Below are 22,219 nucleotides of genomic sequence, written 5' to 3' on the forward strand. Positions count from 1 at the left end.
CCCCTTAGTCATCTCTTTTCTAAACTGAACAGTCCTAGTCTTTTTAAATCTCTCCTCATAGGGAAGCTGTTCCATACCCCTAATTACTGCTCTATATCCACTGGATCAACCTTGTCCACATGGTTGTTGACTACCTTAAAGAACTGTAATAGATTGGTGAGGCATGATTTCCCTTTACAAAAGCCCTGTTGACTCTTCCCCAACATATCATTTTCATCTGTGTGTCTGATAATTCTGTTCTTTACTATAGTTTCAACCAATTTGCCTAGTATCGAAGCTAGGCTTACTGGCCTGTAATTGCCAGGATCTGCTAGTACTGCAGACTACTTTGAGACATCCAGTTCTCTCCACACCAGTACCCCATTGCTTCTTTTTCAATGTTTTATTCTGAAGCTGAGAGGAAATCAGGAACAGAGCCAGTTTGAGAACCAATGTAGGATTGCCAACTTCAAATATTAAATTGAGTGATTTAAAAAAAAAAAAAAATTTTTTTTTTTTTAAAGTTTGTCTTAGTTTTGAATTTCTAGGGTTCATATTTTCATGCTTTTCTCTATCTATATCACTGGAAACTTTTTTCTAATGAAAGATGATAGTCTCTCATAATCACATGACTTCATGAACTGGCACTTTAAAGGAAAGCTTCAACTATCCTAAGAGTTTGCAACATTGAGTTAAATTTTTGCAGTGTTTAAAGAGACTATTTTTAAAAAAACCTTCTGTTTGTACCTAAACTAATCTTTACAAACTATTGAGAAATTTTTTCATTTTTTAAATTTTGATGGAGAATTTGAGTAAAATAACCTTGCAATCTCTAACTTGCAGCATGGTAGGAATAAAGTAGTACTTGTATTGGTTAAATTCTTGTTTCATATTCACACACATAATATTTAAATCGATTTAAGATTATTGCAGTTTGTTTCCCACACATGGTAGTATTGGTATTGTGTATGAAAAAGTGACCCTAACCAATTTAATTACTGAAGCTATCATCTATGAAATGCAAAATAGAACAAATGGTAAAGTTAGATTGATTTAAATTATTTCCCTTAAAAAAATATCAGTTGTTACATGGCATTCCATATTCTTTATGAAAATGTGCTTATGATATGAATGACATAAGATACTTTAGGCAAGATGACTCATGTGAGAGATCATTGGAAAGGTTATGATTTACTGAATATGATTATCCTATTTGTATGCATGTATCATTTCTGTATCTGAAATTAGGAATATTGACTATGTATCTGTATTTCAACTATGCTACTTTGGGGTGACGCCTACTGCTGACACTTCAGGTACAACAATGAAAAAGCCAGACAGGGCGGATGGCCCATCAGCAAGGACAATGGACTGTGAAAAGCTTGACCTTCCTGTGGACACTCCATACTGCCCCTGACTCATGGACACTGTAATCCTACAGACTCAGGTGGTCTTGGCACCTGATACTAAAACATTACCTGGGACTTCTTGTAACTTTCCCCGGTAAGGGAAGGGGGGGGGGGGGGGTCAAACTAGGGAAACAAAGGACTCCTGCCTTATGCAAATCCTATTTAAGGGTGGGGAGTGAGGTAATTGTGGTCATCAGTTCTCCCCTGCTACCCACCCAAGATGACTGCTGGAAACAACTAACTGAACAGGGGGAAAAGAACTGGGCCCAGGCTGGAAGGACGTCTGGCTTGTGAAGAAGATTATTTGAATGACATTTAGGGTGAGAACTCGCATGTAACCAGTTTCTTTCATGTATTAAGCTTAGTTTGCATGTTCTGTTTTATTTTCTTAGCAATCAGCCAGGTTCTGTCTGCTACCTCCTTAACTACTTAAAATACACCTGTTATAGTTAATAAATTTATTTTCTAATATAACCCAGTTTATGCAATTTCTAACTGGCGGGGGTGAGAAGTGTGCACATCCCTCTTCCACACTGAGGGAAGAGGTGAATTTCATAATAGATCTTTGGGTCTGTACTCCAAGGGAGGTGGACATCCGAGTGCTGGAGCAGGTCCCTTAAGCTGAGTCTTCCCAAAACTGATCTGCAGCTGGCTGTGGCCATGCCTGTGCATGTGTTAGAGGAGGTTTTAAGAGCCTGGCTCAGCAAGACAGGTTAAAGGGGGCCCATGCTGGCAGAATGAGTAGACTCAGTGGTATCTCAGCACATCATGTGACACCCCCGGGAGTCCAAACCGTCACATCAGTATTAGGAAAACAAGGGATACATTTTAAAGTATTTTAAATTCAATCCTGTCCCTTTAATGCTAAGGGCTATAAACTTCCTTAGCAACTGAGGAGCACTAGGTACTTCAGTTTTACTAGACCTTGGCTGTAGCCTTCTATACTGTATCTTCGGATATGTTTGAATTAGAAACAGCTGTAGGATTTACCAGTTTGGTGTGTGCTTTCTCTCCCTCCCCAAAAAAGCTACATTTCACAACTGTAAAATAGGGGATTTTCTTGCTGTAGCAGTTGATGCACATTACATAGCTCAGGAGCTGCCACCATTTGTGACAGTGGAAATAAGCATTTCAAAGCATTTCTACATGTCTCACTGAAACCCACCCCAAAAATCATTTTAAGAGGTAAAAAGCAGGAGGCAAGAAAAAAAGAACAAACAAGGGGAGGAAGAGAAATGATTAAAACATTTGAACACAGTCAGAGCTCTTCTTGGTGACTGTTTCAAAGATTATGGGTAGAACACAGCTTTGTAAAGCCATTCACTTTGCATGGAAAGACGTAGGACACTCGTGATCACTTATTTCTGCCCCTTGATTGTCCATTTACACATGCAATATAGGCACGCAACTCAATGTAAAGTTACCTCCTTTTTAAAATCAGGCTTTGACCTTCAGGATGGGGCCTTTCCTAGAGCTGTTTTATTCTAAGCTAACACTACATAAGTTCATGTTCAGAAGATTATCTTCGCATTTAAAGGCTTAGAACCTTTACGAGCTTACATACTACAGGAGCAAGGGATGAGATTTTCAAAAGTCACTTAGGTGACTTTGAAAAATCCCACTCCAGACAAATAAGGCAAGTGTCTCATGATGCAATAGTTTGAGACTTACTACATAACTAGCATGGTTTTACCTTTGGCTCAGAAAGAATATAAAGCTAGGCCTATAAGGATATGTTTACATGAGGATCAAAGCCCCATGGCATGGCTGCGGCTGGCCCACGTCAGCTGACTCAGGATCTCAGCGCTCAGGCTGCAGGGCTAAAAATTCCCATGTAGACATTCAGGCTCAGGCTTGAACCTGAGCTGTGGAACCCTGGGAGGGTGGAGGGTCTTAGAGCTCAGGCTCCAGCCCGAGTCGGAATGTCTACCCAGCAATTTTTAGGGGTTTTTATCCCCCTGTAGCCATACCCTTTGAAAGCAATTAAGTCTGCACATAGCAAACTACAGGATAGGCTACTGAACTTTTTGCCCAAAGTGCTGCAAATGCCTTTCAGAGTTTCAAGAACCTTGCCTGTAACAATATTTTGTCAGCCAAGGTACTGGTGGTATTCAGTCCAAGACTGAATTTGAAGTATGCAGAAAGTCACTAACTTACAATTTTTTTTTTAAGTGATTTCAAAATAAGTTAGCATGATATTTATTTTTGACACATTTAATGAACATTTTCAGATACTGCAAACTCTCTTTTCTTTACCTTGCAAACTGGCAGCTTTTGGGGCATCTTTTAAGTTGATAGGTTTCAGAGTGGCAGCCATGTTAGTCTGTATCCGCAAAAAGAACAGGAGTACTTGTGGCACCTTAGAGACTAACATTTATTTGAGCATAAGCTTTCGTGGGCTACAGCCCACTTCATCCAACAAAAGCCCACGAAAGCTTATGATCAAATAAACGTGTTAGTCTCTAAGGTGCCACAAGTACTCCTGTTCTTTTTAAGTTGATGTGACTTAACACTTGAAGTCACTCTGAAGCTACATCTTTGACTGCTTCTATAACAGAATGGAGTAATGCAGGGAGAAAAGAGATCAAGTCCAAATTTAAAGTACTCTAGTAATGAGCCCCTTCTCTAACTACTGCAACCTCCCTCATGGTAAATGATTTAGGTTTTGTTTTGAGGGCTTTTTTTTGTTTGTAATTTTCCACTTTTTCTAAATACAGAGCAATTTACCTAAGAAAGGCATCACTGACAGACTGCATGCCACACAGATTTTGTTTCTTGCAAGTAAAGTATTTTCCTATCTTGACCAAATGAAAGAATACAATCATCAGCAAACCTATTAGTTCTTAGCGCTGAGAGTTGTAAATGGGTGTATTTGAATGAAGAGAAAGGAGATGTGTCACTCAGGGTGGTAGTACATGGGTTCTACCTTCTGTACATAACAGTAGAATCTTTGCAACTTCAAGGGATGTTTAAAAGTGTCAAATAATTGAGATTTCCAGATGCACTGGAAGTGAAAGATGAGTTTCCAGAATTTGTGTCACATTGAAAACTTGTTTAAGATTTATGTTTAAATCTTTATTTTTATGCAAGAGAATCACAAGCCATACAAACCATTTACATAGGAAATAAACTGATTTTAATAATCTACCATGTTTGTACACAATTAATCACTGTACGCATATTATTTTAGGTCCAGTAAATTGAGTGTTGTGTTTAATTTCCAAGCACACGGATAGCCCCAGATTAGGCGATCTGAACTGTTTTCATGAAGATGTGAACATAAAGTGAACCACCATCAAATAATTGTTTTTTGAAAGTTAGTCATACCAACATATTACTAGAATATCTGATGGATTTTGGTAGCTGTGTGATTACATTCTTCAGCAGATGGATGGCTCTTCTACTGCCTGAGCACCTTCAATGACTGCTTTCACACACTTGGCCATTGTCTGGGATGCTCTACTGATTGGATCTGCAAAGACATTTATTTTGGTGTTGAGTGTTCATTTCAGAACACAACCAATAGACCTACAGAGAGACCTAAAGTCATAAAACCCGATGGTTTACTAAAATCTTTATCTGGGGAATATAAAAAACCCACACGCACTTAGTTGAAGATATAGGACCAAATTCTACAGACCTTAGTCGTACAAGTTTCCATTGATTTCATTGGGAATTTTGGCTGAATAAGGATTACAGGTCTGTAGTATTCAGCCCTCTGATCTTACCTGTCTCAGGTAAGAACAGTAGGTACAAAGTTTTCCAGACAGAAGCATGGTGCATGTTGGTGTCCCTTTAAGGGGTCCTAATATTCTGGAAGCACCTTTAGAATTAATTATGCATCTGTGTGTTACAATGTAGCTCTAATGAAATAACAGAGCAAAGCTAAAAGAGTGAGATAAGTTAATAAAATTCTACTTTCATCAAGTAAGGTTGTGACCACATACCTGTCATATAGAAATCTCTAATTGTGAGCTGAGGTGGAACAAGAGGGTCAGCAAGCAACTGTTGATTCGCTAACTGCAATGGAAAAGAAAGAAGGTATATTAGGAGATTAAGCAGTCACCTGTGAGGCAGGACTGTGTTACCACAGTACTTGTTTGACTACACTCTCCTGCTGTACAGTGCAGTGTGTGTTTAGTAGTACATATAAGCAAGCCTCTTACATAGCTTGATGCTCATAGTTTAAATGTTCAATACCTTGGAGAGCTCATTCGCCTGGCTGAAGTAGTTAGCTTGCTCTACATCATCATATCGGACCAGGTTAGGAGAAACTTCTTCCAATCTGTTCCTTACTTGATCGAGGTTATCGTAAGGGAGGGTCACACCAGTTAGCTTTAATAAAAAAGCCACAAGACTCCATCAAATTTAGTCCTCTGGTCAATACATATTAAGTATTTAAACATTAACTCAAACATCTACAATGAAGCAGGAAGAAAAGCTACACTAATTTGAGGAGTGAATGACTAAAGTGGTGGTCCTGTGCTTAATTTGCAACATATTATGTTGATCTCTTGATGCCAGTAATTAAGTTTTCTGACTATTAAGAGCTAGAGTCTGTTTGTTACCCCAGGAAGAGGGGAAGCGCAAGGACAGAAGTGTGGCTTCTCTTCTCCCATGCAAACAGTAGCATCAGATCTCTCTACAGCATTCAGGACAGCACTAGAAGAGACTGTGGTTGATAAACCGTATCTCCTAGAGCCAGTTATGCTGTGTTCAGCCCTACCCGATGTTCTCAGCACACATACTCGCAGGGGACCCACGCAGTTCCTTTTCTGGGAAGCAGGAAAGCAGGCCCCCAGTCTGTCTTCCTGGTTGCTCTAGGGAATCCTGCCTTGGCTAACAGAATTTGCTGCAGTTCAGAATCATCCATCGTACGTTCTCATAGCATATCTAGAAGCTACAATCATGTCAAAAATCTCTACGTGGAAAACACAATCCCATTTACCCCACAGACATCATTAAAGGCAGTCTTGCTTCATATTAATTCAGTCCCACACGTACTTCCATGAGACTTTATACCCACAATCCTGAACACAAATCTGCATTCTAAAAAGATACTGTAAACAGTTTCCAAGCTCCATTTAGAGTCTTACTAGAGGTTTCAATTTCTAATATAGTTACAGCACCTCCGAGACGGCTCTAATAATTCTCCAGTCCTCTCTTGCCATGCCAGGAGGTGTTACTGCTACTTTTGTCTGCTGGGCCCTGCCCTCAGTGTTCACATACGTTGCAGATTTCTCTGTGTAAGCTGCTCCTGGGAGAATAATATCAGCCATGGGAGCGCCCACATCACCATGATGTCCTGAGGGAAAAAAATGGGAAGAGGAAAGTCAAGTTCTGATAGGAAGCTACACAGGAATAACTATAGGGCATCTGTAAGCATAATTCAAGAGGAATGATGTATGGACACATTAGAACTACTGTGTTCCTCTTAAAAAGGAATTTTTCTTCTGAACTTTTGCTCGAGTAAATTTAGTGTTCTGGAAAGACTGACAGCCCTAGAGATTAAAGTCCTAGTTGTCCATAATATAAGCAGCCTAGTTGGACCACAACCAGTGTCAAAAATGGAGATTGAACTATCATATCCATTCGATTCTTGGCCTTAGCTGAGACTGCTGTAGGAAAACATGGGTTTCTAGATCAGTAGTTCTCAAACTTTTGTACTAGTGACCCCTTTCAAATAGCAAACCTCTGAGTGTGACCCCCCCCTTATAAATTAAAAACACTTTTTTATATATTTAACACCATTATAAATGCTGGATGCAAAGCGCGGTTTAGGGTGGAGGCTGACAGCTCGTGACCCCTCCCATGTAATAACCTCGCAACCCCCTGAGGGGTTCCGACCCCCAGTTTGAGAACCCCTGATCTAGATCACTGGTAATTACTGCTTTTGTGACACGGACTGGAACGAGAACAGCCTTCCACTAGTAGATTTGACACCATGATCGAAAGGGTAAACCAATTTGTATTTTTTTGCCAGTAACCCCAAGTATCCAGTCCATGGGAAGGTTTGTTTTCCTAAAATATGAAATAGTCACTACTCCCTGCAGCAGTTAAGTTCAAACATTTTTTTCATTTCCCAACAGGGGTGAGAAGGAGGAATGTCAGTGCTGTGTGAGCACATTAAGTTTAAAAATATTTTGCGCTAAAGCTGATGATAAAAATTAAAAAAACTTGGAGGGATGAATTTGTCAAAGTCATATTCATAATTATGCCCTACTGGTTAGATTGTTTGAGGCAGTATTTCTTGAATTATTAGTTCTAGTTACCCTGATAGATGATAATGCAATCCTTTGGCAAATCTTGACGTGTTATGCAACCTGCATCTGCCCCCAAAAGATATAGTACTTTGGGAGGGTTCTTCCGGATTGAATCCACTCCTGGTTTGAAACCCAGATCCAAAGCAGCTACTTGGCTTGCAACCCTGCACGGACAGACAGACAGACTTATTACAGATTATAAAGTGTCAGGTTCTCTTCCCCCCTGCCCCAATTTCCTTTTCAACTTTGAAATATTTAAAAAGGGGCATACATCTCAATCTGACATTTAGTCCTTTTAAAAAAAACAGTTAAAAAGTAATGAAATTTGATGAAACATTTCTTGGAAAATACTGATTAGTTGAAACACGCAAAGTAAGTCAGTTTTGATGACTTTTGTTAGGAAGGTCTCTCACATCTAGGTCATAACCAGAGATACACCCCAGTGGTTAGAGCACTCACCTGGGACGTAGGAGACCTAGGTTCAAGTCTCTCTCCTGGATCAGGCAGCGCAGGGACTTAAACCTGGGTCTCCCACACATCCCGGGCGAGTATCTGGACCACTGGGCTATTCTGGAGTGTGGCTCAAAATTGTGTACAAAAAATATAGCAAAAGATCGGTCTTGTCCCAATGTGGAACAAAAAAAAGGGTCAAAACCAACATTTCACAACTGAATTCTTATTTTCTAGCCAGCCCTAATTAAAGAGTTTCCGTAGTACACCTGCAAAATGTCATGTTCTCCACATACAGTGTTGTCCAATATATTAAATTGGAGAAAGAAAGGGGAAAAAAAAAAAAAAAAAAAGGTCTACTTATACACTTATAGTAATATCAGGTGTTACTTGTAATAATAGGCAAACATTTCACAAAGAAAAACACTATTTTTAAGTTAAGTTGACTCTGTCCCATTAATGCAGCCTTGCATTAATCTACTCACCCATGATGAGGAGGAGATTAGGTTTGCTTTTTTTGTTAACAGGGTAATGCTGGGGAAAATAGATTTAAGCTTGGATGAGTAATTTTTTTTGGACAGTTTTGGAGGCTGTGTTAACATTGCTACCCCTTTTGGAAAAATGCACAGCTTGTCCTCCATCCAATGAGCCCTATATGGAATTTCCAAATACTTTGGGTTTAAAAACAAGGAAACTGACCTTTAGACCCTTGAGCCCTTTTGAGTGCCCTCCACCCCATTAAAAAAAAATAATAATAATTAAAAAAAATAGTTACGTAAGTTTATCTGCTACAATTACAAATCCAACTTTTGTTGGGGCACCTAAACTTTCTTATGATTGAACTTTCTTATGATTTCTACAGTATGTGTATGGAAGTCTTAATACAGAAGAGACTACCCAAAGATACTACATTTAAAAAGGCATGTAGTATGAGGTATTTGGTAAGAATAACTTATTTTTGTTTCGTCAATATTTTAATGTGAATTTTCTCTCTTCGCTAGCAGTGTTTTATATTTAATTTATATTCAGCAGACCAAATTCTTCCCTCGTTATACCGGTGTAAGTCTATTGACTTCAGTGGAGTTACTCTCCCAAGATTTACACTCGTGTAAAAGAATAACTTCACTCAAGATAATTCTCCTTTATAGACATTGACAAGCAGGTGTTTCAGATTTAAAGTATCTCAGTTACAGTCTTAAGCAGAGAAAGGAATAGATGGAACTAGGGTTCTTGTCATCCTAAGTGGCAGTTTGTTCCTGATAGCAAAAACAGGCGCATTAGCAGGAATTATCTTGATAAGTAGTGGAAAAGACTATCTGGACAATTTCCAGATCTTTTAATATCAAAGTGCAAAAGAATACATCTGGTTAACAGGGGACATTAATTTAGTAGACCACTTGATTAAAAAAGGCAAAAATCTTACCTGGAGAACTATACAAAGCAGGAGAAGTATTAATTAACGGTCTTCTTAAGCACTATTGATATTTTGCCTTTCCTCTATGTAAACAGTACTTGCTTACCAAGTAGCACTGTTTGTCTGTATGTCCTGCTAGGCACGATAGTGTATTATATTGTTAACTACTCTCATATTCTAAACCCAAATTTGCCTCTGTGCTAACAGTCCCGGTGGCTATCTGAAATGCTTGCAAAATCATGAAACAGAGGTTATGGAAGCTTTTCTGCTAGGTTATATTGTGTCTCTTAGTTTTAGGTGCTGCTTTATTCCACATATGAGCCTTGGCAGGCTAGAACCCATGCGTTTGTACTGAGAAGTCTTCACACTTGGCATAAAGAGTTTAATATATACCACAGGTTAGGTAAAGCAGAAAGGCTGTAGAGCGAACCTATGAAGGATGTTCATAACTTTCCAGTCAGTACCAACTCCACTTTTTGTCCTTGCATTTTGTGCAATGGTGGAAACTGCAGCATGGATAGCTGCTCCATCACTGCGCTGAAGTGCTGCGCTGCCTACCACCACCATTGGTTTTTTGGCCTCGTTAAGGACCTGAGGGGGAAAAAAAAATCAAAAATTTAAAAAAAAGAATGAATTTTCATTCTAAGGCAATTAAATTGAATTTTGGTACAGAACAGGATTTCCAAGAAATGATTTATGAATTGTGTTACAGTAGTATGGAACATGAAAGAAAACAAATCCAGTGTTTTTAAACACTATCCTTTCAAGCCAGCAGAGCTGCAGCTTTGAAATGATCAATCTATTTTATCTCTAGCAAAAACCTACAGATGTTGCTATAGCGAAGCCTTATGTTATCTCAGCCAAAGCAATGTTGTTCTGGGCCTTTTCCAGCTAGAAACTGTTTAACTGGAAACAGCAGTGGCTGGAAGGGACAGCTCAGATCACCCAGAAGTGGACATGTGCCAGAGATTTATGATCATGGACATTTCAGTTTCACACATTGGAAAGAACTTTCAAACCTCAACTTTATGTTGAGCATATTAAACAATTTATAGAGAATCCCTGCTTGTTAACCATTACTACATCAGTGAATGTTATGAAACTACCCTCCAAAACAGCTTCTAAACACTGCACCCGTGAAAGATAAAATTATATTCTGACATATCTGAATAGGTACATTATTAAGAAGCATATACACCTTGATGAAGGAGTGTTTTTCTGAAGCAATGTCCTGAAGTATCTGTGGGGAATCTCCCAGATGATCATATGTGTAGGTCAGATCTACTGCACTGCCCACAAGGGCCACCTGCAGATCATTGTGAAGCCAGCTGGAAATATAGCAGGAACAAAATACAGTATAATTCCAGTTATCTGAATTCCATTTATATAAAAATATATCCAAATCCATAGTGTCTCCTCTCTGTAGCCCTGCTGATCACCCTGTTAATAACTTCATTTAACCTCTTAGTGCTAATCAATGACTTTGTATCTGCATAGTGGTTCCAAACCACTACCTACAATTACTGAGGCCTGGTCTACACTAGGAAGGTTGCTCAGCGACACAGTTAAACCAACCTAACCCCAATGTAGGCAATGCTAAATTGACAGAAAATTCTCCTGTCAACCTAGCTACCGTCTCTCAGGAAGGTGGATTACCTATGCTGATAGGAGAAGCCCTCTGGTCGACATAGGAAGCTTCTTCGCTGAAGCAGTGCAGCTGTGCTGCTGCAGCATTTTAAGTGTAGACGAGCCCTGAGGGCTCGTCTACACAATTAGTTCACAGCAAGCTGCGCTGTAAGTCTACCCCACACTAGCCTGTCATGGACTAACTGACCATGTGGATCCTGTAATGCACTTTGATCTCCGAAGCAGATGAAAGCACAAACTGTTAATGCACATCAGAACAGTCCACATGGATAGCTAGTCTGCAGTAGGCTAGTGCTGGGTAGAATCGCATGCCAGCTAACTAATTGTTCATATAGCCCAGCCCCAAGACCTAATTCTGTTCCAGCAGAAATAGCAACTTGGCAGGACTAGATCAGTGAAAATGCAATTCAAAATAGCACTTCTGTTTATCTGAATGCCTGGTTATTCAAAAGTTTCAGATGTCCCCAGGCCAATGGGATTGGGCTGTACTGTTAAGACATAGGAAAGCTTGTTAGCCAAATCCAATAAAATGATGATTCTAATGACAAAGCATACTGATGGAATTCTACAGAAGTTCTGTCGTTGGTTTTTTTAATTCTCACCATTTTCTGCACATGTACTATTTAGTGCAATTTTGTGATTGCCATGTAAATAAGCTTTTTACTATAATTGTTTCACTTCTGTAAAAATACATATTCTGGGTTCAGCACACATGTACATGCAGCATTAGGCCTTATGATTTTTCTTTGGTACTGTGATATGCTGTAGTCTCAGAATGCTACTAAATATATTCTTCTGCTTGACCTACTGCTCAGCTCTTAACTGCAGAGAGTGAAGAGGATATGCAGTAGGGAACAGTTCCTGGAAAACTAAGTAACCTATACATTTCTGTGAGGCAGCACTCACCCTCGCACTTTTTAGGGATTACCCGCTTCAGTGGGGGAAGGGGGGGAGCAGGCGAGGGGTTCAGACTAGAAAGAAGATGAAATCTCTGGAGGATTGTTTTAGTTTCTTGCAGCCTCTCATTACACTAAATTATAAAAAGGCATAAAAAAATTCCACCAAATGCAGTTATAGAGATTTCCCCTTTTTCTATCAAAATTTTATAAATCACCAATTAAAAAAAATATATATATCCCAAAACAGTGAGGAGGATTGGCATAACGACAAAACCTACCAGGAAACTGAGGTTTGCAAATTTTAATTGTACATATTTCATAAATTTGCAAAAATGGGTATGTTTGCCTCTCTCTAAAGCACTTAAGGTGTTCTCCCCCCTAGTCAAAGGCAACTGATAAAACAGTTTTGAATCTGGCACTATTATTAGGAGAGTGGAACCTATTGCTTTACATTAAAAAAAAAAAAAAAAAAAAAAGTGTGAGCAAAAGCAAGTGCAACTCAAGATAAGAGATGTTGCCATTTGTGGCTTACTTGACCCCAATCAATTGTTGACCAGTTATAGAAAATTACCAGGGCATATTAATAAGATATAGGATTTAGGTTATGTAATTTTTCTTGAATCCTCTTAAATTCTATAATTTAATATGGTAAATTGGATGAACTAAACAACCGAGTTACATTTAAAATCCAATATATATTTTTCCAAATCAAAATGGATGAAATTCTAAACTTCATCTGATTGAAAAACATTTTATTTTCAAAGACAGATTAATCACTTATTCCTATTTTCCAAGCAATGAAGTCAACTATATCATCACTTCTTACAAGTCATCAAATCACATTTACTACAGCAACAATAATTTTAAAACTTCACTCTGTGTACTGATAGTGCTAAGCAGTGTCCTTTTAGGAATTTACTTCAATAACCTTCTATAAAAATTAAATCTGAGGATTTTTTGTTAGTCTGTTCTTCCCTTGATGCATGTGAACTCCCATTAACGATAAGAGGGAGTTAATGGCATATAATCTATGCAACGAAGGGGGAGGGAGGGAAAAGACCCTGTTGTCTGCATGTGCGCGCGCACACACACACACACACACACACACACACCCCCCCTAGGACTACATCCTGCAAATGGATCTGCCTGAGTGAATGCTTGCACCCACACAGAGCCCCACTGCAGTGGTGTACATGGGTGGTTCTAGCCCCTACTTTGTAAGTATGAATGGACTACCTCATCTCCATAAAGATACAAACCTCTTTCTAATTCTAGCATTAAACAGGGGTGCCTCAAAGCGTGGATTGGTGCCAACCAGAAGCAGGACATCTGCTTCCTCCACTCCAGAAATCTTGGTATTAAGCAAGTAGTTAGAGCGTAGGTCTGTGCTATAATACAAGAACACAAATAAATTATCTTTATTTCAGAAAAACAGGAGGAGTGGGGACAAGGAGTTGTAAAGTCAGTAGCAGGGATGACTATGGAGTGAAGTAAAACTTAAATCTCCAAATTATTTTTTCAGACAGGAAAAAGAAAGAAGAGCATGCTCAATGCTAATGATACTAAACCAAATCCAAAACAAAAACACACCCACTTACAGATGGGTAGCCGTAGGTTACTATAATGTAGATATTTTCTGCTGTCTACCAATGTAAGATGCTCTCAGCCTTCGTAGACTGAAAAATGCAACTTCATTTCTAGATTTATGTCGATACCAACACAGAGTATTATGGCTGCCCTACAGGTATAGTTCTCACAATAGTACACAAAAGTAAAGCTGGCTAAAGAGATCAGTTTATAGCAGAGTAATCTAATGGGACGGCAAAAAGCTATTGTACTCTACTACTGAACTGCGGTTGTCCCATATTTATCAGATTTGCACCTCTATTACTGTAGAAGCTACTCCTCCATCCACTCTAACGTGCAGACTCATAACTGTAATATTCTACATGTGGTCTAGTATTCTATTTCATGTCTCTACGCTGGCAGATTTCAGAATGAAATGATTCATAGTTTATCAACATGCCATGGGCTACTGGACAATTCATATGCAAAATCTCTAAGAACGTATTAATACTCTCTAATTGGAAAACATAATTAAGAAAAGTATAAACTTTGCTTGTGTTATCTCACCCAGCTCCAGCATTAGGGAAGACCTCTTCAGTGCACAGAGTGTCAGAGTTTACTCTATTCAGTAAGTCTTTTAGAGCTACCAGTGCTTCTGCATCCACCAGTCCTCCTGCAATCGCAGCCACATCCTTACCTTGGACACCCTGCAGCTGTACAGAGAGGAACAAGATCTGTCTGACATATCTATAAGTAACAACTGAAAACAAGCGCTCTCGCTCTCACCCACACACACTCAAATGATAAGCTATGAAGCAGAGACAGCATCTGAGAAAGTACAGATAGCATCACTGTTCTCCTGTAAAAATGCGATGATGACGCAAGTCAGAATTTTGACTTCTTTTCATTTTTTAAAAAAAGAAATAAAAAAAACTGCAGTTTAGTAGTAGACAATTCCTCCACCACCACCACCACGCAAAGTACTCAAAAACGAGAACAGATAAACAAAGGTGTAAGAATAGATACAATTATTAAAGAGCAATGAAACATTCATGCAGTACAACATCTTAACAGCAGAATTAGGGGCACAGAGAAAGCTTTAGACCAGATCTACCCAATCCACAATGTAACTGTTTTGGGAGGTGGGGGAATGGGGGAGGATAGCATAGTTTAATTCCATGAAAAAAAAAAAAAAAAAAAATTAATCTTCAGATATACACTATCTCGGTAAATAGATTTGGGAATATTCACTTCCTCGTGAATTTCTATAGGAGTAGTACAATATCTTATTTAAATTAAAACTAAGTTAGCATAATTGGGAGGAGAAAAATTAGCCTCATATAATAATTAACGTACAATCTAATCTAGTACCGTCCCTAAAAAACATAATCCAGAAGAAGAAAAAACAACCACCCACACTTGAACTCAGAGTAATTTTTTCTGAATTTCTTCATTTCCTATGAATTTTGGTAAGTGGAAACAAATTGTCTTCTAATAAGGTATAATTCTCCAAAATTATTCTTACAAAGTAAGACATTAACAGTAGATGGTTGTCTCCAGTCTTCATTATTTGATTTCCTAGGCTTCAGATCAACTGGTACAGTAATTTGCCCTGCTGCACAGAAGTATTATAATACCCTAAAAAAAAAAAAAAAAAAAAAAAAAAGAGAGAGACATGCAAATATTTCTTACCACTCCAGCAACACGAGTCAGGGCATCTTCCCAGGAGGTGTAAACAAACAGCCCTTCTTCATTTTTGACCATTGGTTCAATAAGCCGCTGGCGTTTCAAACCATCATAAGCAAACCTGGATGAAGAAAGCCAAACCAGTACTATTAAACACTAAGAGGAAGATGCGCTTTTATAGTACAGGGAATATCATTAATTGTGAGGCAAAGGTCTACAGAGTGAGTGAAATATGACCAAAACCACAGCAGCCTTTGGTTCAGATATCCCAAACGGTTGGAATGAATAACCTATCATGATACAGACTAGTAAATTACCCAAAAGTTGAACCTTTTTAATGGAAATAAAATGAAGGTTTCAACTCTCCCCTTTCAACATATAAAAACAAATTTGTCAGTCACAAAAAATTTAAACATTACTACAGTCATGGACTACAAAATATAAAATTCTAGTGCATGGGTTGGTTAACAAATATATTTACAGTATCATAAAAAGAATTCTTAGTTTGCCAACAATGCCTTTAAAATACCAAGTGTAGAACTCAGAGGTCAGTCCTATAGTCAGTATTTCTGGTACACTGTGAAAATGCGCATTTAAAAACCAACACATATATACTGGTACCTTGTTTTGTCAGAGATCCATTCCTCATTGATGTCTTCATGCAATCTTGGCAAAATCCTCATCACTTCTCCAGTCCTTGTGCTCACCACAATGTTACTTCCAACAGCATCAAGAACATCAATGGACTCAGTCTTTCTGTGGGGAGGAAAAGGCACAGAAACCTACAACTCATGCATTGTTAAGCGATTGTTCAAAAAGCAATAGAAGTCTTTAGTCAAAGGTCACAAATGCTGTATGTAGGTTTCCAGCATTATCAAATATAGCTAACATTAAAGGTTTGTTTCCTAAGACATATTGTAAATCAGCCTTTCACCAGACACTGGACTATAGAATTTGATCTTTCATTTAAGCACTGTATATTCAACCGCTGGCACAATTTAGGGAGACCTGGAAAACAGACTATTCTGATCCTCCTGCTCCCAGATTACTAGAGATATAAATATACGTAGTTTAGAATGACCAACATCTATAGGATGAATGTACTCCTCAATTTAATTGACTTGGTATCAGTCAAAGTAACTCAATTGCTTAATGAATTCAATCTATATCAGAGACGCACACAAAACCGAAAAAATTAAGTCTGTTACAGCACTTTCAATTTCTCTTACAATAGTAGCATAAATATTTATGGTGGGTGAATATTAAAGAGCATATGAAAAATAAACAGACATTAACTTGCATTCAATGTATCACTTAAAATACATACCGTGTCTCCCAGGGACGGGCAGTAAAGGCATATGGCTTGGAGGTGAGGGCTCCTACTGGGCAGATGTCAATAATATTGCCTGATAACTCAGACATAAACATTTTTTCAACATAAGTGCCAACTTGCATCTCGTTTCCTCTGCCTGTTGTTCCCAAGTCATCTACCCCGGCAATCTCACTAGCAAACCTGTTGGATGCAAATAAAATGTAAAAACTGAAATATGTGTCTCAATATTACACGTTTTTAATTCTTAATCTTTTTCTCTTTCAGTATCAGTCTCTGGAAGAGAAGACATACCAAAAAAAAAAAAAAGACAGGCATCTAAATAGATTAGAAAGTCCCTATGTACGTAGTACAATGATTCTAATAGTTGGAAATAGTAAAAAGCAATTATACTGTGTTTGTATAAACATGAAGACGTATCCAGCAGCAGTTCACATATAGGAATACTAGCTTGCTATATTTCATTGGGGTGGGAGGAGAAAGGTGATTCAAGGAACTTGCAACTGGTTTAAGGGAGTTTGATTATCAGTATGAATACAGCCAAATTAAGCAGTAACCAGAATTTCTCACACAAGATAGGCAGAGAAAACTGTGTCTGATCCATACCTGGATAAAGTTCAGGTTCAAATTGAATGATGCTGAAATCTAAAAAGCTATCCTCCTGAGATTTTAGTCTCAGGCTGCTGTCATCTTGAGTCACAATCTTGGGACAATGGCTGTTTGAGACTACAGTTTCATACAAACCAGACCTGAAGAAAAGGCCCCTTCATATTTTGGGACCTGTTCTGGAATATAAACGACAGGGCTGGCTCTGAATTTGGAGTTTGATTCCATTTTCTTGCTTTGGCCACCTCTATTATTGTTGTTATTGTCTGACAGTTATTTGGTGGTTTGTGAGAAATCAGTTGGTTATCTCCATCAGACACCAACATGTCTCCTTGCACCTTGGTTGCAATCACACAAGAGACAAAGGATTGAATCCATTGGTTTAGCATCTTTCATGATGCATTAGCAACCATCAGTATTTTAAAGATAGATTCTCCCCCGTTATATTTTCCATTGGAGAGAATACTAAGCAGAAAGACATTACCTGATACACCGAGTGCACTGTATACACCGAGTCATAATTGTTTTGACTAATGGGCCAATGTTCTTGTCTTCAACTGCACGTTTTCCCTCTAAAAATCTACTCCTATCATTGCCAAACATCATTGACTGGTCCTAGAATAGTAACAGAAAATAGTTGAACCCATGTTACTGAAAAATGTAGTTTCACTGAAGATAATTAAAGAGACAAATGTTAGTAAATAAGAAGTGTAAAATAATTGAACCGGGCTTTGTACCTGGAGGTCACACTCTCCTCCCTGATCACAGATTGGACAGTCCAATGGGTGGTTTGCCAGCAAGAACTCCATTACACCCTCTCTGTTGGTGTCAGTAGTTACAGAGTTAGTGTCACAATTATACAGTTTTACCCTGCAGTCTAGACTATGAATGGTAGACAAGGCCTCCAGAGCATTAAAAACAAACACTTGTGTCATTAATCACTAAAATGCCAATTTGTGTTTAAAAAACAACAGATTGGGCTAACTGAATGACCTGGGTAATAGTAATGGGAAATGGGCCTTCATCTCCAGGTTACCGTTTTGTGTTTGCCAAGATTGTAACAATCAAATGGTTATGTAGTAGCCTAGCCACATCACAGCACCAGGATCATCACTACCACCCTTGTTAGCATTCTCAGCCAAGAGACTGGGAAGAATTGCATGGACATGGATTTATTTTAAAATTTTAACTAGAAAGTAAACTCTCTCTCTACATACAGTTTTATAGTATACTGCAAATAACGTTAAAAGCAGTACTTTAAGTGCCTTTATTTAAAAATTAAAAAAAAAAAAAAAAATCAAAGCTGAATACTGCACATTTGTTAAATTAGGCAATGTAACTATAGACCACACAGCCTTCTCTTCCAATAATAAAATAAGCAGCTACATGAAGTCAGATGTGGATACCTTGCTTTCCTGGACTTCTCAGAATTTGTCAGTATGTTCCAACCCTTCATTACTGGCATTGCACAAGCAGCTACTGGCTACAATCATAATAGGAAAATGCATCAAGAGATCTCCTCTTACAGCAAAGAGTGATTTATTCATACATGTACTGGTTATTAATCTAACATCTTATAGAAAATACAAACATATTTGCCACAAAACTCAGAAAAATCTACCCAATATAAAAACATAATTGACTTTGGTTTTGAAGTTTTTTCTCCCATTCTTTTTGAGAATCTGTGACATAAGTGGTTAACTTTTGCCATTATCATTAGGACTTTTGATTTAATTAGAGGGTTTAACCTATTTTGTTCATTTTTAAAAGAAAAAAGTTACACTGCACCAAAAGGAGAGAATGCAACTCTGAAAAATGTTCTGCTATTGACACAGGGCTCAATCCTGCACCACTGAAGTCAATGAGGGTTTTGCAACAGACTTCAATGAACACATAATGCAGTAACACATGGGGCTAGTAAATAAACTGCCATTTCAGTCAGGGACAAAGTTGTAGGCCCCAATCCTTCAGTTAGATCCATGCAGGGTCCAGGACAAGTTCAGGGCCCTAGTTTGTAGGCCAAATGACCACCTGCAGCTACAGTGTGAGTTTCGTACGGTAACAAACATATATTTCTGAAAGATATACAACAAAGTAGTGGTTTTCAACCTGTGGTCTGCAGACCCCTAGGGGTGAAGACTATGTCTAAGGGGTCTGCGAAAGGTGACTACGAGCTGGTCTACGCTAAATCGATGCAAGTTATGTCGCTCATGGGTGTGAAAAAGACGCCTCCCTGAGCAACTTAAGTTACATCGACCTAAGCACTGTCCACACTGGCGCTGTGTCGATGGGAAATGCTCTCCCATCGGCAGAGCACGTCTTCACCAGATGTGCTACAGCGGTGCAGCCGTATCGGAGCAGCTGCACCGATGTAGCCTGGTAGCGTAGACTTGCCCTATGAAAATAAAGTGTCAGATGCCAGAAAAGGCACTCTTGTTTCTCTAATCAGTCAAAACAATGCAAATACCCCCACCTACAGGTCAAAACCCAGAAGTGATGTTGTTACCACAGAAGCCCACAGTTTAGCGCCCTTTCAAATGCAGGGGTGGCGCTGGGGGGAGGGGAGACTTGCGAGGTTATAGCCACGCCAAAATTTGCTTCGGGCCCCACATCCCTCCCCATAGCAGCTGCCACTCTCTGGCCGCCCTGCTCTGAATGCATGGAGAGGGACAGAGCCTCGTAGTAAGGAGGGGCTAAGGCCCACGTCAGTTCCCCCACCGGGAAGAGGTTGGCACCGCCCCTGGTCAAATGCCATGCCGAGCATGTACAACATTTATAGCTTTATTCTGTTCAGTGAGTTTTCAATTTAAAGACTTCTATGACAGGGGTCCGCAGACCACATGTTGAATTTCCAATGGGGTCTGCACCGCCATTCGAAGTTTTTTAGTGGTCCACAAATTAAAAAAAAAAAAAAAAAAAAGGTTGAAAACCACTGCAATAAAGCATTGCCATTCTTTTACAAATGGACATGACGTTTTGGGGTGGAGATAAATGCAGAAAAATAATCTGCTTACAACATCCACATTATAACTCCAGATTATATGCAAGTTATTTTGCAATTACTCACTCTCCAAGTTTTCAGTAGAGTCCTGCAAACACTTATAAAATAATACAATTTCAGTACAGAAAAGATACATACCTTGGGTGCTTTCTCTATCTCCACAAGGCACATCCTACAGTTTCCCGCAACAGACAATCGATCATGGTAACAAAAGCGAGGTATCTGCATTCCAACCTTTTCACAGGCCTAGAAAAGGAAGAAACAAAGAAAATTAAGTTACCTCTTATGACCTTGGTTCAACTGAATTTTCAATTCTGAAATTTCTCAAAGAATGAAAAATTTGTTTTGGTTTTCACAGAGTGTGTGCTCAGTGTATCTCTTCGGCTTGTGCAGGGTTAGTTTCAGAAGTTTTCCTAAAGGGGAGAGTGGCAAGTCAATAATAAATAAATAAGGGGCTGGGGAGTAATAGGAAAAAGCAGGTTAAAAAAATTGGGCCCAGGGAGAAAGTGTGTTAAGAACTGTAGTAATAAAAAGAATATTTGTATTTTGTTGCTCTGCAGTAACAAACTCACAAGAAAGCAAGCACTATATCAAGAAAGGTACACGGGAGGAGAGCTCCAATAAGACTTATAGGAAGAAAGAAAGTAAGAATGAATTTGGAAAGAGGTAGAAGATATGAAGTAAAAAAAAACAACAGGCATAAGAAACCCCAAAACAGTACAACATGGATGTCCACTATAATCTCACTGAGTGCCCTAAAGATTATAGCGGTTCAAAGTGCCACCTCACACATTCACAGAACAAGCAAACCCTGAGAAAATTTAGTAAGGCTTTTGATGCAATCCCAACATGACATTCTCATAAGGAAACTAGGAAAATGTAAATTACATGAAATTACTACAAGGTGGGTACAACTGTTTGAAAAACTGTATTCAAAGAGCAATTATCAATGGTTCACTATCAAACTGGGAGGACATTTCTAGTGGGGTTTCACAGGGATCTGTCCTGGGTCCGGAACTAGTCAACATTTTTATTAATGACCTGGATAATGGAGTGGAGAGTATGCTTATAAAACTAGTGGCTGACACCAAGTGACTTTGGAGGACAACATTAGAATTCAAAATAACCTTGACTAATTCTCCAATTTGTCAACAAGATTAAATTAGATAAAGACGAATGCAAAGTACTACACCTTTCAGGAAGGAAAAATCAAATGCACAAATAGGGACTAACTGGCTGGGTAGCAGTACTTCAGAAAAGGATCTGGGAGTTGTGACATTTTGGGGATCAACCAGACCAGTAAGAGGTTCTGTCATTGCCTGCCCTGTAACGCTGGTATGCCTTAATGCTGTGCTCAGATCCCTGACACCGGCAGTCTGCCCACAAGCACAAGGTCTCACCCTGGACTACCTCAGCCCTATACCTTGCATGGTAACACCAACAGCTTTCCAGTCCAGAGTCTCCCCAAATCCATCCTCTCTAAGTTCTTAATGACCAGACACTCAGACAGTTCCCCTTTGGTTTGTCACCCCAGAACCAGCTCCCCCTATTATACCAGCTCACTTTGGGATACACACTCCATATAGTTTATTTAATCGAAAAGCCACATATTCAAAGATTAAATAGTAAAGGAAAGCAAACATATACAAGTTACACAGAAAAAAAAAAAAAAAAGATGCAACCTCATGTTTCACACTTCTATATTGTATTAGAAAAAGGATTTTATCTAAGTTACCTATTGCCTTTGAACAGTTCCCCAGCATAACCCCAAGCACAGTGGTGTGCAAATTGTTCCAGTCACGCTCCCCCTTACCATTAACAGAATCTATTACTGCACAGCCAAGGCTTCCTCAGCAGCGGAGCTGGGGAGGGGGGAAAAGCTGAGGCTAGAAGCAGAGCTGGGCCTGGGGGCATGATGCTCCCTCTCCCTCTCCTCCCCCCCCCCCCCCCCCCCCCCCCCCCCCCCCCC

General features: G+C 39.1%; 1 protein-coding gene across 2 annotated transcripts in view; it reads right to left on the reverse strand.

Annotated features, from left to right (window-relative positions):
* Positions 1-4,441: 4,441 nt before the first annotated feature.
* Positions 4,442-22,219, reverse strand: part of NDUFS1 (NADH:ubiquinone oxidoreductase core subunit S1) — a 29,868-nt gene continuing 12,090 nt past the window's right edge. For both annotated transcript variants that reach the window (XM_024206317.3, XM_024206326.2), the window contains 16 exons: positions 20,389-20,496; positions 18,656-18,732; positions 17,987-18,068; positions 17,734-17,864; positions 16,641-16,826; positions 15,935-16,069; positions 15,320-15,434; positions 14,195-14,340; positions 13,321-13,449; positions 10,714-10,843; positions 9,946-10,106; positions 7,661-7,815; positions 6,518-6,693; positions 5,589-5,723; positions 5,336-5,408; positions 4,442-4,860 (listed from right to left, as the gene is read on the reverse strand). In XM_024206317.3, the coding sequence (XP_024062085.1) occupies positions 4,769-4,860; positions 5,336-5,408; positions 5,589-5,723; positions 6,518-6,693; positions 7,661-7,815; positions 9,946-10,106; positions 10,714-10,843; positions 13,321-13,449; positions 14,195-14,340; positions 15,320-15,434; positions 15,935-16,069; positions 16,641-16,826; positions 17,734-17,864; positions 17,987-18,068; positions 18,656-18,732; positions 20,389-20,496 (2,031 nt within the window). In that variant the 3' untranslated portion in view covers positions 4,442-4,768. The remainder of the gene's footprint in view (positions 4,861-5,335; positions 5,409-5,588; positions 5,724-6,517; positions 6,694-7,660; positions 7,816-9,945; positions 10,107-10,713; positions 10,844-13,320; positions 13,450-14,194; positions 14,341-15,319; positions 15,435-15,934; positions 16,070-16,640; positions 16,827-17,733; positions 17,865-17,986; positions 18,069-18,655; positions 18,733-20,388; positions 20,497-22,219) is intronic.

This window comes from Terrapene carolina, unplaced genomic scaffold (genome assembly GCF_002925995.2).
Source record: "Terrapene carolina triunguis isolate 2854851 unplaced genomic scaffold, T_m_triunguis-2.0 Scaffold62, whole genome shotgun sequence".
Classification (NCBI taxonomy): Eukaryota; Metazoa; Chordata; order Testudines; family Emydidae; genus Terrapene; species Terrapene triunguis.